This window comes from Cupressus sempervirens, chromosome 6 (assembly GCF_028749045.1).
Source record: "Cupressus sempervirens isolate cs-2001-9-10 chromosome 6, ASM2874904v1, whole genome shotgun sequence".
NCBI classification, from domain to species: Eukaryota; Viridiplantae; Streptophyta; class Pinopsida; order Cupressales; family Cupressaceae; genus Cupressus; species Cupressus sempervirens.
The window spans coordinates 166,420,664-166,439,920 of record NC_143123.1 but is presented as its reverse complement, the minus strand read 5'-3'; the positions used below and the strand labels follow the sequence as shown (position 1 = coordinate 166,439,920).

The 19,257-nt window shown below is 35.8% G+C and overlaps 1 protein-coding gene across 1 annotated transcript; it reads left to right on the top strand.

Annotated features, from left to right (window-relative positions):
- Positions 1 to 2,345: 2,345 nt before the first annotated feature.
- On the top strand, positions 2,346 to 3,719 carry LOC149551777 (small ribosomal subunit protein eS8-like). The gene is made up of 5 exons (XM_089787266.1): positions 2,346 to 2,486; positions 2,600 to 2,672; positions 2,794 to 3,133; positions 3,229 to 3,398; positions 3,497 to 3,719. Exons 1-5 carry the CDS (start codon positions 2,483 to 2,485, stop codon positions 3,579 to 3,581), a joined length of 672 nt encoding a protein of 223 aa, XP_089643392.1. The 5' UTR covers positions 2,346 to 2,482; the 3' UTR covers positions 3,582 to 3,719.
- Positions 3,720 to 19,257: the final 15,538 nt, after the last annotated feature.

Genomic DNA, 19,257 nt, shown 5'->3' with positions numbered 1-19,257 from the left:
GAGCAACAAAATCTAAAGAAGCTAGTTGTGGAGTGTGAGCTCCCAACAAGCAAGAAAGACAACTATTTTGAATTGTGGGAAAATCAATAGCTAGTAATGACTTCCCCTAAGAAGCAGGGTTTGAAATATCTTGGTGGAAGGAAGCATCTTAGAAGTCTTGGATGACACAAAATCCTTAGGTGGCAAAGTTTTTTGAGGTGAATTTCACTTAGGGCCCATTTGGTTGCAGGCATAAGAATTGGGAATTAGAATAAAAAATGTGAATGGGAAACCAAATGGGGAATAAGAATAGGAAATTACAATCCAATCCCATTTATCTCTTATTTGGTTGCACAAACTTGAATTGAAGAATGAAGGTTTGAACCCCATCAAATTTTATGAATGAAAAAGAAGAAGCACAATTTATTGAGGGTTTCATCTTCTCATGCACTTATTTTTAACAAATTCCTGGCATTTGCAAAAAGAATCTAAAGCAAAAAATAGTAAAGTGGGTGAATTCAAATCCCCACATCGAGCGATCGAGATGCGCTACTAAGCGATCCATTGGTTGCTGTGTGCTGGTCTTCCATGAGATTGTTATGACACGTGCTCCTAATCAAGAGCAAAATTCGAGGAATTTTCTCCCCACAAACCCAAAATCTCTCACATAAATAACTACAACAATGGAGGGAAATTGAGAAGAAAATGGAGGAGAGAAGAGAAGTAATTTTCTTGGTAGATTGAAAAAATGTAGAACTGAATAACAACAACTAAAGGGAGGACATGCATAATAGTCTAACTCTATGATCACAAACAATAGTCTAGTCAATTATCAGAAATCTTAAAAAAGAATTAAACTCAACCCTTTTGCTCGGATGCTATCATGAACAACTATGTTGCCTTTGTCAAACATCTTGAACAAAGCAACCTCTTCCAGATTTGTGACTTCCTCTGCTCAAACAATGTACTCCACATGGCATCAATTTTAGTTGGCAAACAAACAACAAATATCCAAAAACACACTAATGATTGAAAACCCTTACTCTCATGTAACCATGGATCTGAAAGAATTATTAATTTTGGAAAAGTCAAATAGAGAATAGGAATAGCACACACCAACGATTGAAAACCCTTACCTGCATGTAACCATGGATCTGAAAAAATTATTAACCTTGGAAAAGTCAAATAGAGAATAGGAATAACTATTCCAATAATAGGTATTTTTGGGAGTGGATAAAAGCTCATTTTGGGGCTAAAATGACAATACATATTCCTATTCTCCATTCCAATTCCACGCACCAAACGAAGAATAAAAATCATATTCTAATTTTCAATTACTATTCCACTTGTATTCCAGCAACCAAATAGGCGATTAAGCTGAAGAGCCAAAGTGTGCTTGCCTTATGGACCACAACTATCCAATTGACATCTTCCTTGGGGTTTTCTAGACTATGAGAAGCAACAGACTCTTTAGGAAGAGATTTAGTCATGAGAGTAACCAAAGGAGAATTCTTAATTTTATGGTTTGCATATTGACAACGAAAACATGTATTATAGAAATTCAAATGTATGACACACTAGGAAAAACAATGCCCACCAATTTGTAAATCAATTATTTCCTTGAGCACCTTGACATGATCTATCTCAACACAAACCCTCTTTTGAGGGTAGGCATAAAAGAAATGTTGAGGCTCAATGTAAACTGCCCAACTCAAAGTTAGAGAATACTTTGCGAAAAATGACCAATAAGGGTAAACTTGGAAACTCAATCCAAACAGGGACTTTGAGTTTCTTGTCATCAGAGATGATAAAGTTTAATGAGCTAGGTTGAAAAACAATAAGAGACAAATGAACAATCCAAAGATAATTTTTTAGGACACCCTCAACATTAGTAAAATTCTCGAAACATAACATGAAAAAACCCTTTATACAAAATTTGCACACCATCTAGATGTCACCCACGTAGGAGCCGTTTATCTTTAGGACACCCTCAACATTAGTAAAATTCCCAAAACATAACATGACAAAACCCTTTATACAAAATTTGCACACCATCTAGATAGGACCCACGTGGCAACCGTGCCTTGATGACCAAATCCTTCACCACACTTTAAAAAGAAAAACTACCAAACAAAATATCCAATTAATTTTTTTTTTCAAAAAATGAGAGGCTTTATCAAAATCCTCTATTGAGAAAACCACACGACCTCGTGGAACACCTTCGTTTTGAAGCCCTCCTCTTATTATGATTAATATAATGTTATTTTAAATAATTTATATATTACACAAATATCATTAAGATTAATATAATTTATTTAAAAATAATTTCTATATTACATAAATACCATCTTTCGAGGTGTAGGGTTGGGGTTGGGACTTAGGGTTTGGGGACTGCGAGGGAGGGACAGGCACTTAGGGTTCTTTTACAATCTTTTGAGATTGAGGGAGCGGATTTAGTGTAGCGGAGGCGGGGTAGTCTGCAGGAAACAGATCGGCGGCGATAATGGGTAACCACTGCAATTTTTCCGAGCTGATTCTTTTTTTATGCGATTGAAAAATTTCATGCATTAGTTTTTCCTTAATGGACACCAATCTTAGATGAAATATGGCGTCGATGCAGGTATCTCACGAGATTCCATGCACAAGAGACGGGCGACGGGAGGAAAGAAGAAGCAATGGAGAAAGAAGCGAAAGTAAGTGTCTCGTTTGTTCTGTAAAAAATGTTTCTTTTACATATGGAATCATCGATTGCTTCAATATAATTGAATTTATCAGGTACAATTATTAATTTTAGTTTCTGTCTGGGGCTTTTAGGTACGAGTTGGGCAGACAGCCTGCCATGACAAAACTCTCAAGCAACAAGACGGTTAGAAGGGTACGTGTGAGAGGAGGAAATGTGAAGTGGAGAGCTCTGAGGCTCGATACAGGTAACTACTCATGGGGTTCGGAGGCTGTCACTAGGAAAACCCGTATATTGGATGTGGTTTACAATGCATCCAACAATGAGCTTGTCAGGACGCAAACCCTGGTTAAAAGTGCGATAGTGCAAGTTGACGCTGCTCCTTTTCGCATTTGGTATCAGCAGCACTATGGCCAGGACATTGGTAGGAAGAAGAAGATGCCTGCCGCTGCGAAGAAAGAAAAAGAAACTGAGGTATGTGGCGAAGAAGTTTTCGTTTGACTTGAAGCATTTAATTCATTCTTTATCTGCTAGGATCAATATGTTTATGCATTTCTTGGCATGTGCAGGAGGGTGAAGCTGTAGTAGAAGAGAAGGTCAGAAGCAAACATGTCTTAAGAAAGGTAGAAAAGCGATGCGAAGGTCATAAACTTGACCCACATATGGAAGAGCAATTCGCCGGTGGCAAATTGATGGCTTGCATTTCTTCTCGCCCTGGACAATGTGGGCGTTCTGATGGGTACGTACACTTTTAAAAACAATATGCTTAATGGAAACTTGGGCTAATTTTTTTTCCATCTTTTAGTGGCTCTGAACAAGCTGTATGCTTTTCTACAGGTATATATTGGAGGGAAAAGAGCTAGAGTTCTACATGAAAAAATTGCAAAAGAAGAAAGGAAAGGGTGGCGCTGGAGCTGCCTAAGAATTGATTTTGGGTCTCGAAAGTTTTGTTAAACTTTGTTTTATGTTAAACAATTGTGAGTCAGATATGGGGTAAAAACATCTGGTAATTGACAAGGATGAATTTAATTTTGTTAATCGTAGCACCAACTTGTTTTAATTATTGTAAATTTAGGAGATGGCTGGTTGCTCTTTTTTATAGCATTAGAAGTAAAATGATATGCAGTTTTAGTTCTTTTTTTGGAATATATTTGCGGCATCTTGAGTTAATCTTGTTTTCTATGTTCCATGGAGTTTCCGGGACGGGGACATTTTAGGGGACGGGGACGTGTTTCTGGTAGGGGTAAGGGGTACGGGTCGAAGCCAAAATTTAGGGGACGGGACATCAGGGGACGGCGATTAAAAACATAGGGGATTTTTTTTAATATAGAGACAAAATTCAAATATGTATATCATAACATTGATAAACCATTCACCATAGACATTTTAGAAGATAAATACATGGAATATTATCAAATGGCAAATACTAAGTGCTTCCATTATAACAATATCACATACATATATAGCAAAAATTAAAATGCCTAAAGGCTTCAAGTATCATGCTGAAATCAGAATGAAATAAAGAGAAGTCCAACTAAAATAGTTAGTAAATAGTAAATACCGAATGCAGTCTTGCCTCACTAAACACAATCTTTGCTCATTGCTGCTACTGCTCTTATGTTTTTTTCCTTCCTCTTAGCAAGTATGTTAAATCGAAAAATGAGTAGAAGAGTTAGTGTTTTAATGGACCAAATATGGGTTGCATATTGTTATTATGTCTTTAAGATGACTAGGGGCCACACGAACAACAAAAATTAGGAAAAAATGTTTTTTTGGGGATGGTTTGCCTTTACTAGATTGACTGGAAAAAAGGGGACGGCCAGCAGTTTCGGGGACGGATAGGGGACGGCAAAACTGTCCCCGATACTGCTGGCCGTCCCCAAGTTTCCTACCCAAAAAAATTGGCCGTTTCGGGGACGTTTCTGAATTTTTTAAAAAAGGGACGTTGCAGGGTACGGCCAAAATCCGTACCTGCGTCCCCGTTTCGTACCCGGTACGGGTACTAGGGTACAGAGGCAGGGGACGCGTCCTTGTGGAGCATAGCTTGTTTTAGCCAGAAATAGTTTTTTCCTTCCCCCACAAGTCCATTGTAAGGTATACTGCTCGACAGCTGATTACTGCCAGTATTCTCTATTTTCTTATAGAAGAGTGAACAGGCATTAAGCATTTTAATAATTATATGTCAACGGATTGAAACTCTTTGCTGGTTTGGATGGTTGTTCGTGATGCCATTTCCACAATCTTAGGTCCAGAAAATATGGTGGGAGAAGCATGGATTATTAGATGCCTTTATTTGTTTGTGGGTTTTTGTCACATTTAATGAGCATTATGTGGAGTGACTGAATTCCAAAAAGGACTTCTTTATTTGTTCACATAGAATACTTGGAATCATGGTTGTAATCTACGATTTTAGAGGGTTGAGGCAATTCCGAAAAGCTCATTTTGTAGGTATATCTAACTTGAGGGGAAATGAATTGTTAGAAGTTTCCAGGGAGGCTTTTCTTTGGATATTCCAGCCACAGATTAGAAGAGGGGCAGGCTGAGCAGCCATGCAAGGTCATGTGTACCCGATTAACTTGTCACGTTATTAAGCTTTCAGCTAGTAAGCTAGTTAATACGGTTCTTACTTACTACTTTATGATAAGAGCATTTTTGTTAGGTGTTTAAAATGTATTAGGAGCAGCATCAAAGTGTCTTGGTGTTTGTTTAGTTTACAATGGACAATTGAACCCACATAATCAACATTCTTGGCATTTGTTTACTATGGGCAACAGAAAGCAGAATTTTTCTCATGTATATAAATTCTCTTTTGATATCAGTTTACACTTTTTCTTAACGTCTTATCAGTAATACTGCATAGATGTTTTTATTCATTGTTGGAATATTCACCAAAGCCAAGAAGTTTCCTAGGCCTGGAATTTTTTTTGGGAAAACTCGGGAACCAAAAATAGATCGCTTAAATTTGATTAGAAATGCATATTTTTTAGCAGAACACAATGAGAAGATGCATCCAATGAGTCAATAAGTGAGAACACAAAAGAATCAAGCTTAGTCTAGATAATATTTAAACACAAAGTGGGTACAAAATTACATTCTCATGAGGAGTGTTGATGTTCGGAAGCAAAATAGTAAATAATTTATGTAAATTCTCATTTGATCAGTTCACACTTTTTCTTAACGTCTTATCAGTAATACTGCATAGATGCTTTTGTTCATTGTTGGAATACTCACCAAAGCCAAGAAGTTTCCTAGGCCTGGAATTTTTGTGGGAAAACTCGGGAACCAAAAAAAATCGCTTAAATTTGATTAGAAATGCATATTTTTTAGCATAATGCAATGAGAAGATGCATCCAATAAGTCAATAAGTGAGAACACAAAAGAATCAAACTTAGTCTAGATAATATTTAAACAGAAAGTGGTTACAAAATTACATTCTCACGAGGAATGTTGATGTTCGGAAGCAAAATAGTAAAAAATTTATGTAAAACTGAAAGTGAATACATTATTACAATTACATCTTCCTTGAACTCTAATAAAAACTAAGGGTCTGTTTGGTAAGTGGAAGATGACGGGAATTGGCTTTTTCGAAATCCAGATTTGATTTTTTTTGCGTTTGTTTCAAAATTGGCAAAATGGAATTAGAATACCAGACTTCTATTTTTGTCTCAAAACCAGGTTTTCCGACTTCCTACTAGCAATTAGGAATTGAAAATCAAAACCCGGTCATGTGTTTTTTTGAGGAGAGTAAATCCAATAGATTGGACTACATTTTGGAGTCTGCCTGCAACTCCAAGCTTACGCATAAAAATGTGTCTTCACACTCAACTTCCCAGTGAAACAAATGGTTCAAGTAAAATATCAAAAATAGGAATGAAAATTTGCAAAACCTTGATTTGGCCGAATCTAGATTTGTAGAAATCGAGATTTTCACAATTCCACGAACCAAATGGACCCTAAGGGAGAGGTGGAACTCTGTAATGGGGCATGACTAATGTGGCGTGACTACGTCCTTGCTTAGTATGTTTGACTCAGTTTGTAGCTCATCCTCCATCCTGGATGTGGCTTTGCCTCTAGTTTCTCCTAGCACTAATAATGACTACTTATTCGAACTCAATGTTATCCAATGTGAAACTAAATTTACGTACCTCCTCAACTGCTTGCCTTTCCAAATCGTTGATGCCATCCTCTTCAAAATCCACCACAAATCTGCTCAAATTGATAGAAATCAGTTTGCAAGTGTTTGAAATACAAGTGTTTGGAAAACTATTCCCCGCTCTCAGCATAATACAAGTGAAGAAATGAGAAATGGAATCAATTTGGGCCACTTTTGTGCCATTAAATGCCGTTATAAAACTACAATAGGCTTTTTAACAAAACTTGCTGAGATTTTGGATAAAACTTGGCAGTTTTTCCCAAAATTTGGAGAGTTTTTGGTGCCATTAAAAGTTGTGAAAACTTGTCAGGCCAGAAAACTTGGCCAGTAGTTCATCTATGCTTCTATTCATTTGTAGGGTTTATTTGCAATGGAGTTTTGGAGCCAGACTCTTATAATCAAATACTTGTCTGTTATCAGCACCACATTTTATTTAGATGTTTGTTGTGTGAGGAGCAGCATGAAAATATCTTGGCGTTTGTTTATTTTACAATGGACAATACAACAGAGTCAAGTTTCTTGGCGTATGTTTCATATGGGCAATACAACACAGAATTTTCCTCATGTATGCAAATTCTCATTCAATAACCAGTTCACACTTTTTGTTGATGGCTTAAACGTATTAGGATCAGTATAAATCCTTGGATGTGTTTATTTGTTTGTAGGGTTTATTCACAATGGAATTGTAGAGCCAGACTCCTGTAATCCAATGCCTGTCTGTTATCAGTTCCACATTCTGTCTATGTTCCTCTGGAATCAGCATTTTGTTTGGATGTTTATGTTGTTTGTTCACGGTGGGATATTTAACAATGTAGAGTCAGGTTTTCATATGAAATTTCTTGTCACTAAAAGACCAGTTGTAGTTATTTGCTAGTTACTGAACTTTCTAGATACATTATAGGCCTAGCATCATTCAAGTTTTTGCTATGTGTTGCATCTAGCATTGGAAAATACTTCGAGGGTTACATGATATGCTTGCTCATTGTATGGTTATTGTGTCAGTACATAATGCAGGCACCTTTTCCAAGTATTGAGACTAACAGAAAGGAATTATATCCTTTGTTTTTCACTGTTAGAATGGTTGTTGCTATCAAAATGAACAAACCCTTCTTTGTTCGCTTCAAGTAAAGTTGTCTGTATTTGACCTTTTTATTCCTCTGTCCAGCTTTTAAAATTTAAAGCGCATGCTTGGACTTTAAATCTGCAAGGATGCTTATTTTCCTAGCAAGGTTGTTGTTTGTCTGTACTTTTGTTCTTATCAAGCATTAAAACTACCTTCAAACAAGCATTGAAGACATCATGAAGTTACAAATGGATTGTGAAGATGAATAGAGTAATTTAGCTCTTCTGGAAACACCATTTTATCAATGCATAGAAGTGAGTAGATTAAAGGTGGGTACTCCAAGTGATAAGAAGTTATTTGAAAAGAATTTCATGCTTAAGATTTGAATTGCTTGCAAGTTTATTCACCTGTCAATTTCCTCTTTCTTAGTGCGTGAAATATTGGTGTCTAGGTATAGAAATTAACAATTCAAAGCTGGGTCTAAATGTGAATTTTTATTTTAAACAGTAGGCAACCCTTGTCGATGGAGGGAGTAAATGTTTGAGGAAAAGCTTCCATGGTATCTAGTGGAAGACATCAATTACTCCAACCTATCTTTACAATACATAAGCGCTTGTTTTGGGAAAGAGGATTAAATATTTAAATGAGCTTTAATAGCTATGATTCTGTTTTTCTGTCGTGTATGCCTGAAAAAATTGAGTGACTAAAATCAAAGTTGCTGGTAACTGGAAAAAACTGTTATTTTTTTCCTACATGCAAGTCATTCAGGGTTAGAGGTGTTGCGGAGCTGCTAGGTATGAATGCTGCACAAAGCTTTCTGGATGGGAAAAAAGACTGTTCAAAACCCTCTCCACTCAGCACAGAAGCAGTGGATGGTGAAATCGTCCGCAGCTCAACATTACAGATATTGAATGAGTGAAATGACGAAACTTATTGATGAGGCAGAGTAGTGGCATTCAGTGGACAGGTGCCACACAATCCTACAAATTTAATTGCTTCAAGGTTTTTAAGCTACATAAAACTTCAGCGAACACAAAATAATTATAGCAAACCACTGCAGTGAGATTGTTAGCCGGTGGGAAACTTGAAGTCTGATGCCCTTTGTTCCATCCGCTGTCAATTTTCTGGTTACCAAGCTGGTGAGGGTATGAACATAGAGCAAGTGCTTTAACTCAACATTTTCTTTGCAAGGGACAAATGCAATCAAGTGGAGGTGTTGCATTGTGAATTTTGTGAATTAAAGTTAAATTTTGAAACCCTTTGAGCATTTGGTATTGATTATTGAGTCAGAATGATCTCTTTGATCCACAACCTGCTGCAGATGAGATTTTGGTAAACTTCAAAACCCTGTGAGTATTTGGTATTGACTATTGAATGGTCTCTTTGATCCACAACCTGCTGCAGATGATATTCTGCTCCGCCCATGGCTTGCGAAACCCTTTGGCTTTGGTCTCTTTGCTTTCCAATGGACTGAGAGAAGACCGTCGAAGGAGATTTCTTGTGATTAAGTCATTGTGATGAAATTGCAGAGACGAGAGAGATACAGCGACTGTGTATACAGATATTAAGTATATGTTTGTCAGCTACATATTTATGAAGTAAATGTTTCTTTTTCAAGTTTTTTATGTTTTCTTGAAAATTTTCCTTTCCTGGTGATGTTTAGCTATTTTTCCTTTTATCTTGGTTTTCTTGAAAATTTTCCTTTCCTGTTATGTTTAGCTGTTTTTCCTTTTATCTTGGTTTTCTTGATAATTTTCCTTTGCTGTTATGTTTAGCTGTTTTTCCTTTTATCTTGGTTTGCATGCGGGGCTATTTAAGGTGGAGGAAAAGCAACTCCTTCAATTTCTTTCTAGGTCATTTTAGGTAATTGATTGTGTTTATTTGGAAAATGTAAGAGGAATGGTAGTGGTGTGCATGTGACTTTTCACGACCTTTGGAGGTCATGTTTGCATGGATTTGATAGCACTTGAACGATTTATTTTGTCGCCTTTTGCAAGTCGGATCCAATTTGTAACATGGTAAACTCATACTTCAAGAAATGGGAAAAACTTACGATTTGCAGGATTTTTTATTTAAATCAGTAGAAATATAGTTCCATTCTCAAGTAGGAAATGCTTTTGTATCTGTAAGATGAACAATTTCTTTAGCTTTTAAATTTAAATATTTCAATAACAAATTTGGTCAAATACCTCATGAACAAAAGGTCCTCAATTTTTTGGTTGCTTATGTTTCAGCATAATTCTCCTTAGTCCTCCTCCCTCAGACTGTTGTCCTCGTGAATCAGAATGGAAATAAATAAATTTTATATGAAAATTATTGACAGCAGTGGCAATGGTTAAATCTAATGAAATATAAGATTGTTGAGGACCCGCTCAAGTAATTGAGCCACCTTGCAAGGCAAAGCTGACTTCGTGAGATTAATAATCACGACATTTAAATTTGTAAAGCCACACATGAGATAGAAGATAAACCCACGTAAATATTGAAGACTTGAGCTTGTTTCCTTCAAGAGAGCTGACCATCATGGTATATTTTTGATGGTTTTGATGAAGAACTACTATGGCCGTTCAATGTATCAAAACTATTATGTGAGTATTCAAAAAAAATCTGTCTGGAGCTACCCCTCTTAGAGTCTAGAATTTGCTACAAAATGGAAGTTTTCTTACTGTATAATATAATTTCAGGTTCTCTCTCCATACAAACCAAGCTAAATCTTCACTAATCATCGAAGTGGACAACAAACTATATACAGCTGGAAAATCCAAATTGTGTATATGCAGTGCTGCGACAATTACCATCATTTTATGCAAATTTATTCAAACACTCGTAGAAATCCTATTATATGCTTTAGATGTGCACAAGCTACACTGATAAAAATCCTATCTTATGCCCTAGGTGTGCACAAGCTGGGGGCTTCATTTTTTTGTTGTACTTTCATGGATTTTTGAAATCCCCCAATGTATGAAATTGATTTTTTTGTTCTAGTTGGAGACATTACATCTCATCATTCAGCATGTGCTATGAGAGGGGATATGAGCTAGCATATAAATATGGTGAGGATCGATGGACAATTTTTTGGTTTTAGTCTGTAGCTTGTAGCACCATACAAGTGACTTTTTCCCTTAAGAAAACCTCTTCTGAGGGATGCCATCTGTTATGTGCAGCGGTTTTTTCTATGGGAGTGTGTCCATGACCAAAGAGGAGGATGTTTCAGCTGATCCCAAACAGTTTTTTGTCCATAGATAGAATTAGTAATTCTCTTGTCTGCAATTAGAGCTTTGCTGTTATGTTTTAGTTCCTATGTTCACAAGATGTATTGCATTAGGTCTTTTGAACTGATAGTTTACATGGCGAAGAAGATTTTTTGAGTAATGCAAGTTCAAAACATCGCAAAAAGTGAAGGAAAACAATTCCTAAATTCATGGAAATTATTACTGACTGAATATTATTATGGTTTATTTGCTTCTTTTAGCATCTTTATCTGATGAGTTCCTTTTGTTTCCTCTAGCTTTATGCCAAATTGTCCTCACCAAGGGGTGCCTCTTCCATTAAATTTAGTTAGTGATTTCTGCAGTGGTACAATAAAATAAGCAAATGCTGTTTCTTCTTTCTTTTTTGGCTGTAAGATGTCATTTGCCCTTTCATTATTTGATGCTTTTACTGTTTCTTTTCTCATGCATTTCCTCCGCTCCCTCCACAAGAGCAATGATTTTCTGATGTAAATTTAAATTTATTGATTGTGAATTGTTTCTTAGCAACTGCCTTAACTAAGCAGAAGGCACTTTCTTATGAAATGCTAAGAATACAGGATCTAACTGAAATGCATAATGATGGACAGATGATGTCTAAGAATTATCAAATACTGGGTCGCTCCTTTTAATTTTCGAGGCAGTGTGTACGTGAGTGTGGTTTACTTAACAATCCCAAACTCTTTTGAGACACTTCCATTTTTAAATCATCGAATGTATTTGCATTAAATACCTGGGGCTACAACTGAAGAACTATGAGCTTATACTCAATATTTTAGCTCATTTCAATATATTATAAAATTTATTTACTCCACAAATTTGTTCAGTCAATGTATTTATAGATTTGTCAAGAGTTTGCACCGACATTTCATTTTTGATCTCTATATCATGAAAACTACTTTAATGTTTCATGTGTTGTTTTCTACATTTTGTTCAGGCGTGATAATACCAAAAGAACTCAAACGTGGTTCGTTAAAATTGTATTGCGAGACCTTCGATTCATTAGAGTTATGAATATGATTACTTAGCTAGCTGCAGATACAAAATATAGAAGCAAAAAAGTACAAGAGTTGTTTGTCAAAATGTTGTTAACCTTCAAAGTGCCTAGCGTATGCTGCAAAGTTCAATGGGATAAAAAAGTCATGAGAAATAAGCAACAAATCTAGTAATAGAATGGCAAAAGTAATTGCTATGATAGGATTAGGTTTGAATGTTTGGTAGAGGAGTGGGGGGGAATATGAATCCAGATGATGCATGCTTGGATGCGAATATAAAGAATGGGCTTAGGCATAGAATTTAGTTTTTGATGTTTTAATGTCGAGTAAATGTGGCATAATAGAAGAGTTTTATTCATGCAGATAAGTGCCCTGAGAAAGATCTCAAAGAAGAATCATCGATATGTCCCAACGACGATGGGGAGTAGTCTTTTCAACACAAATGAGAGAAACATGGAAACTTCTCAGAGCCTATTTCAATTCAACATGAGTATTTGTGCAGCTGCCATGTGTCTAAAAAATAGAGTTATTATTCAGGGCCCATTTGAGAATATGGGAATCTATCCAAACAAGGTACTTTACAGCCTCTTTTAAAATGTATCGAAAGTGGGCACTGGTTATAGAGCTGGCACTATATGGAGTATAGACAAATTGGAAAATGAACATCATTTTCAAGTATATTTATTTGTGGATTCCTCTGGATATAATTTATTGAACAGTGCTATGTGAGACCATAATTACGCTTAGTCTCTTCAATCCTAACATCTTAAAATCAAGATTCGCTATTAACTCTCAACAAGATTACGTCAAGTTTCCTGTTCGCACTGTAAATATTTACACGAACGATGCTTAGTCACCAGTCAATAGATTAGTCTTATTAGTCCTTACCATATGGCCAAGGATATTATTGGATTCACCTTTGTATTACTCTATTTGGTTGTTTGCGAGTGGAAAAATAAAAAAGATTTATAAAGTTGGTGGTTTTGTTAGTCCTTGCCTTGCATAAGGCAGGGTGCTAATGTTTTCGGTGGCGGGCACAATTCACAATTAATTTTAATAATCAAATCTAATGAATGAATTTTTAAAGTTGAAAAAGTAGTTTATTTTTAAAATAATTTTGAATCAATAATTCTTATCTTTTGATTGGCTAGAGACAATTATTTTAGGGGTAAAAATGATTTTTTGAGAACAAAAATTGTGAAAAATAAATTTTGGAAACTTCTTTCAATTCTAATTCTTTTGAAGGATAACTCGAGAATTTTCCTCGAGCTTTTACACTACAATTTTCATCAAGCTTTCACACAAATCAGCCAAAGCAGCCATCATGAGGAGATCAACAAGATCACCAACCTTGCTCGCCTTCTTGCTGTGCCAATCTCTAGGAGTACATGAAAACCCACCACTTAGAGATCTATCATCCGCACTGCAAGATGTGGGAACAATAACCGGATCCATCATCATATCTATACTGAAACCATCAAGCTAGATTTGAAGGTCATTGGTGCAGGAGCACCCACATAAAGATCTCTTCTTAGGATGTGCCCAGACTATTGTGGGGTCGATTTTCCTATTATGTAGTAACCTAGAACATTTTGTAAGTCGTTTTGGCAAGATCTAGAACATTTTGTACGGTGTTTTGGCAAGAAGTTTCTTTGGGCCAGTTTCTCTATTTTGTAATAATCTAGAATGTTTCGTAGACCATCTTAGCAAGTATAAATAGAGTTTTTAGGTTTAGGTTTAGAAAAAGTTTTTATATACAAAGTTATGGGGAGGAGAAATTTGTAGGAGAGCAAGTGTATATATTGTTCATTTGATAAATCAATTAGAAGAATATTGTTATCTATCTTTTTTTGCTGCTGGTTCTTTTTGTTTTTGCTTTTGTTGAGTTTATCTTTGCATCATTTTTGGCATTAGAGCTTGGGGAAAGCTCCTAAGGCACTTGGGAAAAGCTTGGGGAAAGCTTTTAGCTTCTAAGGCGAATTGGATTTTGTGACAAGTTGAGGAAAGAACCTATAAGTGTGGCTAGAAGACTAGGTTGAGTGGAGAGAACCTAGATAGGAGATAATGATCACAAGAGGAGATTTATCTCATGATCAAAAGATACTATTCGTGGGTTTCATATTGAGATTTTCAAAACAACGAGAAGGAAGAAACAAGGAAAATAACGGAAGAGAAAAGGAAGAAAAGAGAAGAGGAAGCCAGAATAGATCAAGAGATAAAAGAACGAATGGAATTCCTAAGGTAGGAACTGAGAAAGTACGAAGAAAATTCAGTTCACTAAAAGAGGAATTGCAGAAAAATATGGAAAAAGAAAATACAGATATGGAGCATCAACCACTTCAGATTATAGAAGCCTGTACTGAGACATTGGAAGAGAAGAGTTGCCCGTTGAAAGAACAACGTGATCACATTGATGTTGATATACTAGATGAACAAATCAATCTGACATACCAAATGAACTTAGTGATGCAGATATACAAGGTGAGCAACAACATGTATTTGATGAAACTTATGATATAGAAGTTCTTAAAGATAGAAAAGAGGTTGAAATGGTTGATGAGCATTGTGTGATGAAACAGTTCATAAAGAGCTAGATGTGATGGTCCTTAATGCAACCAAGAAATGGTATTTGAAGTTAAGAAAGAAGGTGGTCTGGCCTATCAAAAGGATACTAGTAGCAAGGAAGAAGGCTTGTGATGAAGCTAAGAGGATAGAGGAGGCTTCAATAGTGATGAATTTGTCTCCAAGCATGGAGACATTGCAGCATAAAGACATCACAACAAAGGATGCAACAGTTTCTACAGTAATCCAAATTGATGAATTCATATATTATGAGGTACCATTTGCTTTTTCTAATCCATTTATTGTAGGTTTGCAAGAGTTCTACTTGAATTCTTATGTCGAAGAGTTTTATGAAAATATGAAAGTTGACTTGGGTACTTGGCAAGAGTACAAATAACAACTACCAAGGAATTGGAAGACAAGAAAGAGGAAGGACAATCCAAGGGACTTGGATTCTATTGTCCTTGGGTGTATGGTGCAGGAGCACCCACATAAAGATCTCTTCTTGGGATGTGCCCAAACCATTGTGGGCTCGGTTTTCCTGTTCTGCAATAACCTAGAACATTCTGTAAGCTGTTTTGGCAAGATCTAGAACATTCTGTAAGTTGTTTTAGCAAGAAGTCTCTTTGGGTCAGTGTCCTTATTTTGTAATAATCTAGAATGTTTCGTAGATCGTCCTAGCAAGTATAAATAAAGTTTTTAGGTTTAGGTTTAGAAATTTTTTTTGGATACAAAGTTACGGGGAGAAGAAATATGTAGGAGAGCAAGTGTATATACTATTCATTTGATAAATCAATTAGAAGAATATTGTTATCTATCTCTTTCTGGTGCTGGTTCTTTTTGTTTTTGCTTCCGTTGAATTTATCTCTACATTAGTCACATTACTACTTATTTCATCAGAATAAGAACACAAGTTCTGAAATCCCTTCAAAACATGAGATTCATCCCCATCAACACCCACATCATCACCATTATCATTCTTGGAAAGCTCAGAAGCATTAGGTCTTGCACTGGAATAGTTCCCCAAAACAAAATTATCAGCAGGGGGTTGATATTGATCATATGCATTCTGGACATTCTCGAAAATGAGTTTTTTATCCTCTAAAGGATCAGTATTGACTGAAAGCTCCTGGATCTTGAGAGACAACAATCTTGGTCTTGTTAGAGAGAACCTTGGTGGCCTATCATGATGGACACATGGTCTGCTGGAGAAGATCAACATAGCTGATTTCACTAGGGGAGGTCATTTTGTTGGCCACTGGTTGCTAGATTTCTCAATGGTTTTCATTGACTCAAAGCTATCGAAGGAGAGCCCAAGGGTTGTGCTTGATAATGACTCAAACTTGTGACCTGAAGAAGATAGATTGAGGACATGCATTTAGTGAAAATTTTGGAGTTCCCGTGAAAAAAACCACCATCAATTATGCCCAATGAACCCTTCTCGCATTTGAGAAGCACAATTTGTAGCACTAAATGAAAAACAAAAAATATAAACCTACCCTATCCTATAGACCTCTATCGTTCTCACTCCCTTCAATTTAGATGAAAAATGATTTTGAAAATGCCCTCTAGGCTAACTCTCAAGCGAGCTATCATGCTAGTGCAACGACATGTCATTTCTACAATGCCCCTTTTCGTCTTCAATCCCGTCAAGCCCACAAAACTTCAGTAATTTAAACACCAAGCATGTTCATTGTTAAAATCCAACACCTAAACTAAAATAGCCAGTTGCCTAACACGTCTTGCATACAATCACCTAACAGGTGCTTCATAAAACCACCCAACTCTCTCGTGCATTTATGTGTCTAGTACAAAGTATGACAAGATCAGTGGAGCCACTTCAGTTTATTCATTATGCAGTGTGAGTTTGAAAGAGTAAATTACACCAAGTAATAGATCTATGCATTAATATGTAATCTTATCTTATATTTTTATAAAATATAAAATTAATTTATTATAAAAAAATGTCAAACTAAAAACTTTCAGAGTTTTCTAATTAGATTAAGTCACAACATTTAAATAAAAAATTTGTCTCATAAATACAATTTTTTAAATTTATATTCTGTAAATAAATAAATTTACCCTATTCAATAGAGTGGATCATGCTTTAAATAGTACAACTTTGTCAAACGAACTTGACATTGGATATATCTGGATTTTGTGTTAGAAGGGCCCTCCTTTTTGGATTGCTCCCCCTTACTTCAGGTAGTCCTTCCAACCTTTTCTATTTTTCATATCTATCTAAAATATCAACTTGTCATTTGCTATTTCAAAATCTCAGAGTTTATGACATTAGGAAGATTGCTACCTCTTTCGTCTACTTCTTAACCCTTGTGCAAAGTAGGGACTCAAGCTCTCCCAAAGCTCTTGTTAAAGTACTTTTCTTTTTTCAAACATTATTTGATTGGTAGTATTTTAATTGGTTCATTTTCATTTTTTTGACAAACAATATAATAAATCAAATTTCATTTAGCAAACTCATTTTGTAAAAATTGTATACATATAAAGTGTACACTTGTTATGGAAAATTGAACATATTAATTTTGATAAAAATTTGCTTCATATTTTATCTAGCACTAATCCACATGAATGCAATATTGAAGTGGGGGACTAAAATATCATGCCCCTTAGTGAATAGACTCAAATTAGAAGAAGTTATGCATAGACTCAACTTAAAAGAAAATAATCTACAACAAGGAAAATGAATAAAATAGTTTGAAACTTCACTAAATGATTTTCTTTCCACACATGCTTAATGCATCTTTTTTGCTTTCAAACTTACCACACACACACGCACACGCGCACACACACATACACATGCACGCACATGCACGTGCGCGCGCGCGCGCGCGCACACACACACACACACACACACACACACACAGAACCTCCTAATTCATGAAATCTAAAAAATCTCATCACTCTCCAATTAGAATAAAATAGTTCAAAGGAATTATCTCTTAGAAAGCTATTTTTTGATGAGAAGGCCAATCTCGAACAATGGTTGGTTAATGCTCTTGCCCATAGTTGAATAGATCAAAAGCTGTCAACCATGTGGAATCTTCTAGTGGATGCCCCTTCCATTTCACTGAGAATTGTAGATGCTCTTTACCTCTAGCTTTCATGATGACTTTTGTGTCCAAGATTAATTCAAGTTGCTTTGGAGTTGCATTGGGTAATTGTTCCTTCCATTGGAGGACTTGTTCTTCACCTATTTCAAGAACTTGAACTAGTTTCTCTTCTCCTTTGTAAGGGTACAAATCTGCAACATTGAAGATAGAGGAAATACCAATGCCCTTTGGGAGATCTATCTCATATGCAAAAGAACTTTTGTAATACTTGACTAGGACCATTTTTGTTGTTGTTGTTGTCAACTTGTATTTTCCTCTCAAGAACCTTTCTTTTCTAAGATGAGCTAGAACCAACCCTCCAACATCAAAATTGACTTCCTTTTCACACTCTATTTTTGTACTCAATGGTACTCTCTTTGAGTTTACTTTTTACTTGTTCATGCAAATCTTTGATTGTAATGGCAAAAATCTTCCCCATCAACACTTCTCATCTCCACCGGACCTAGATTCCTTAAGTCGTACACTCCTCTAGGATGCATACCATGCATGATTTGAGAAGGGCTCATACTTGTACTTCTGTTAAGAGAATCATTACATGCAAACTCAGCTTGTGCAAGGACAAACTCTTATTGTTTTGGATGCATACTCATTGCTTCACAAGATGTTTCCAAGGCTTCTATTGACCACTTTTGATTGACCATCAGTTTGGAGATGGTAAACTAAGCTGAAACTCAAAGTAGTGCCCAATTTCTTCCATAGAGTCGTCCAAAAGTATCTCACAAATTTAGTGTCTCGATTAGAGACTATACTCTTAGGAAGTCCATGTAGTCTAACTATCTCCTTGAAAAACAAATTTGCAATATTAGAAGCATCACTTGTTTTTGTACATGGAATGAAATGAGTCATTTTAGAAGACCTATCAACTACGATAACTCTTGAATCATGTCCTTTATGTGTTCTTGGTAGACCAAGTACAAAGTCCATACTGATTGAATCCCACAACCTATTTGGTGTTAGAGTAATAAAATATTGCCTTATTAATTAAATCATTTTAATTTAGTGATTAAATCACTTATTATCTCTAGTTTACTTAAGCAAAACTTTAGGCATATAATAATTGATTATTTTATTAATTATTATTATGCAACCTAGGATATTTACTTGTTAAGGTTTTGATCTCCTTTATAAGGACGATCTCTCTTTGTAATTTATTAATTCACTTTTGATTATAGTAAGCTCTCTTTTTGCTCATCAAGAATGTCTCATTTTTGATTTGGGAATTCCAGCCTCCATATCTTTTGCTTCTCTCTTTCTGTGCCAAGTGTTTGCATGCAAGTGATTCTTGGGAGCTATGGGGTTGATCTTTCTATCAACTTCAACATGGTATCAAAGCTCTAGATCTTCATGCTCTTGTTCTGTTTATGAGAGGTATGACTTGGCTTATAGATCTGTATTTTTTCTTTGAAAGGGTTTTATTTTTTAGAGTTATTTTGTATTGAATATGGG

What these genes read in the sequence shown, in the direction of transcription:
- LOC149551777 (XM_089787266.1), top strand. An exon ending in CAATGGAGAAAGAAGCGAAA is followed by an intron (nt 2,673 to 2,793) that starts GTAAGTGTCTCG and finishes TGGGGCTTTTAG; the next exon opens with GTACGAGTTGGGCAGACAGC. An exon ending in AGAAAGAAAAAGAAACTGAG is followed by an intron (nt 3,134 to 3,228) that starts GTATGTGGCGAA and finishes TGGCATGTGCAG; the next exon opens with GAGGGTGAAGCTGTAGTAGA.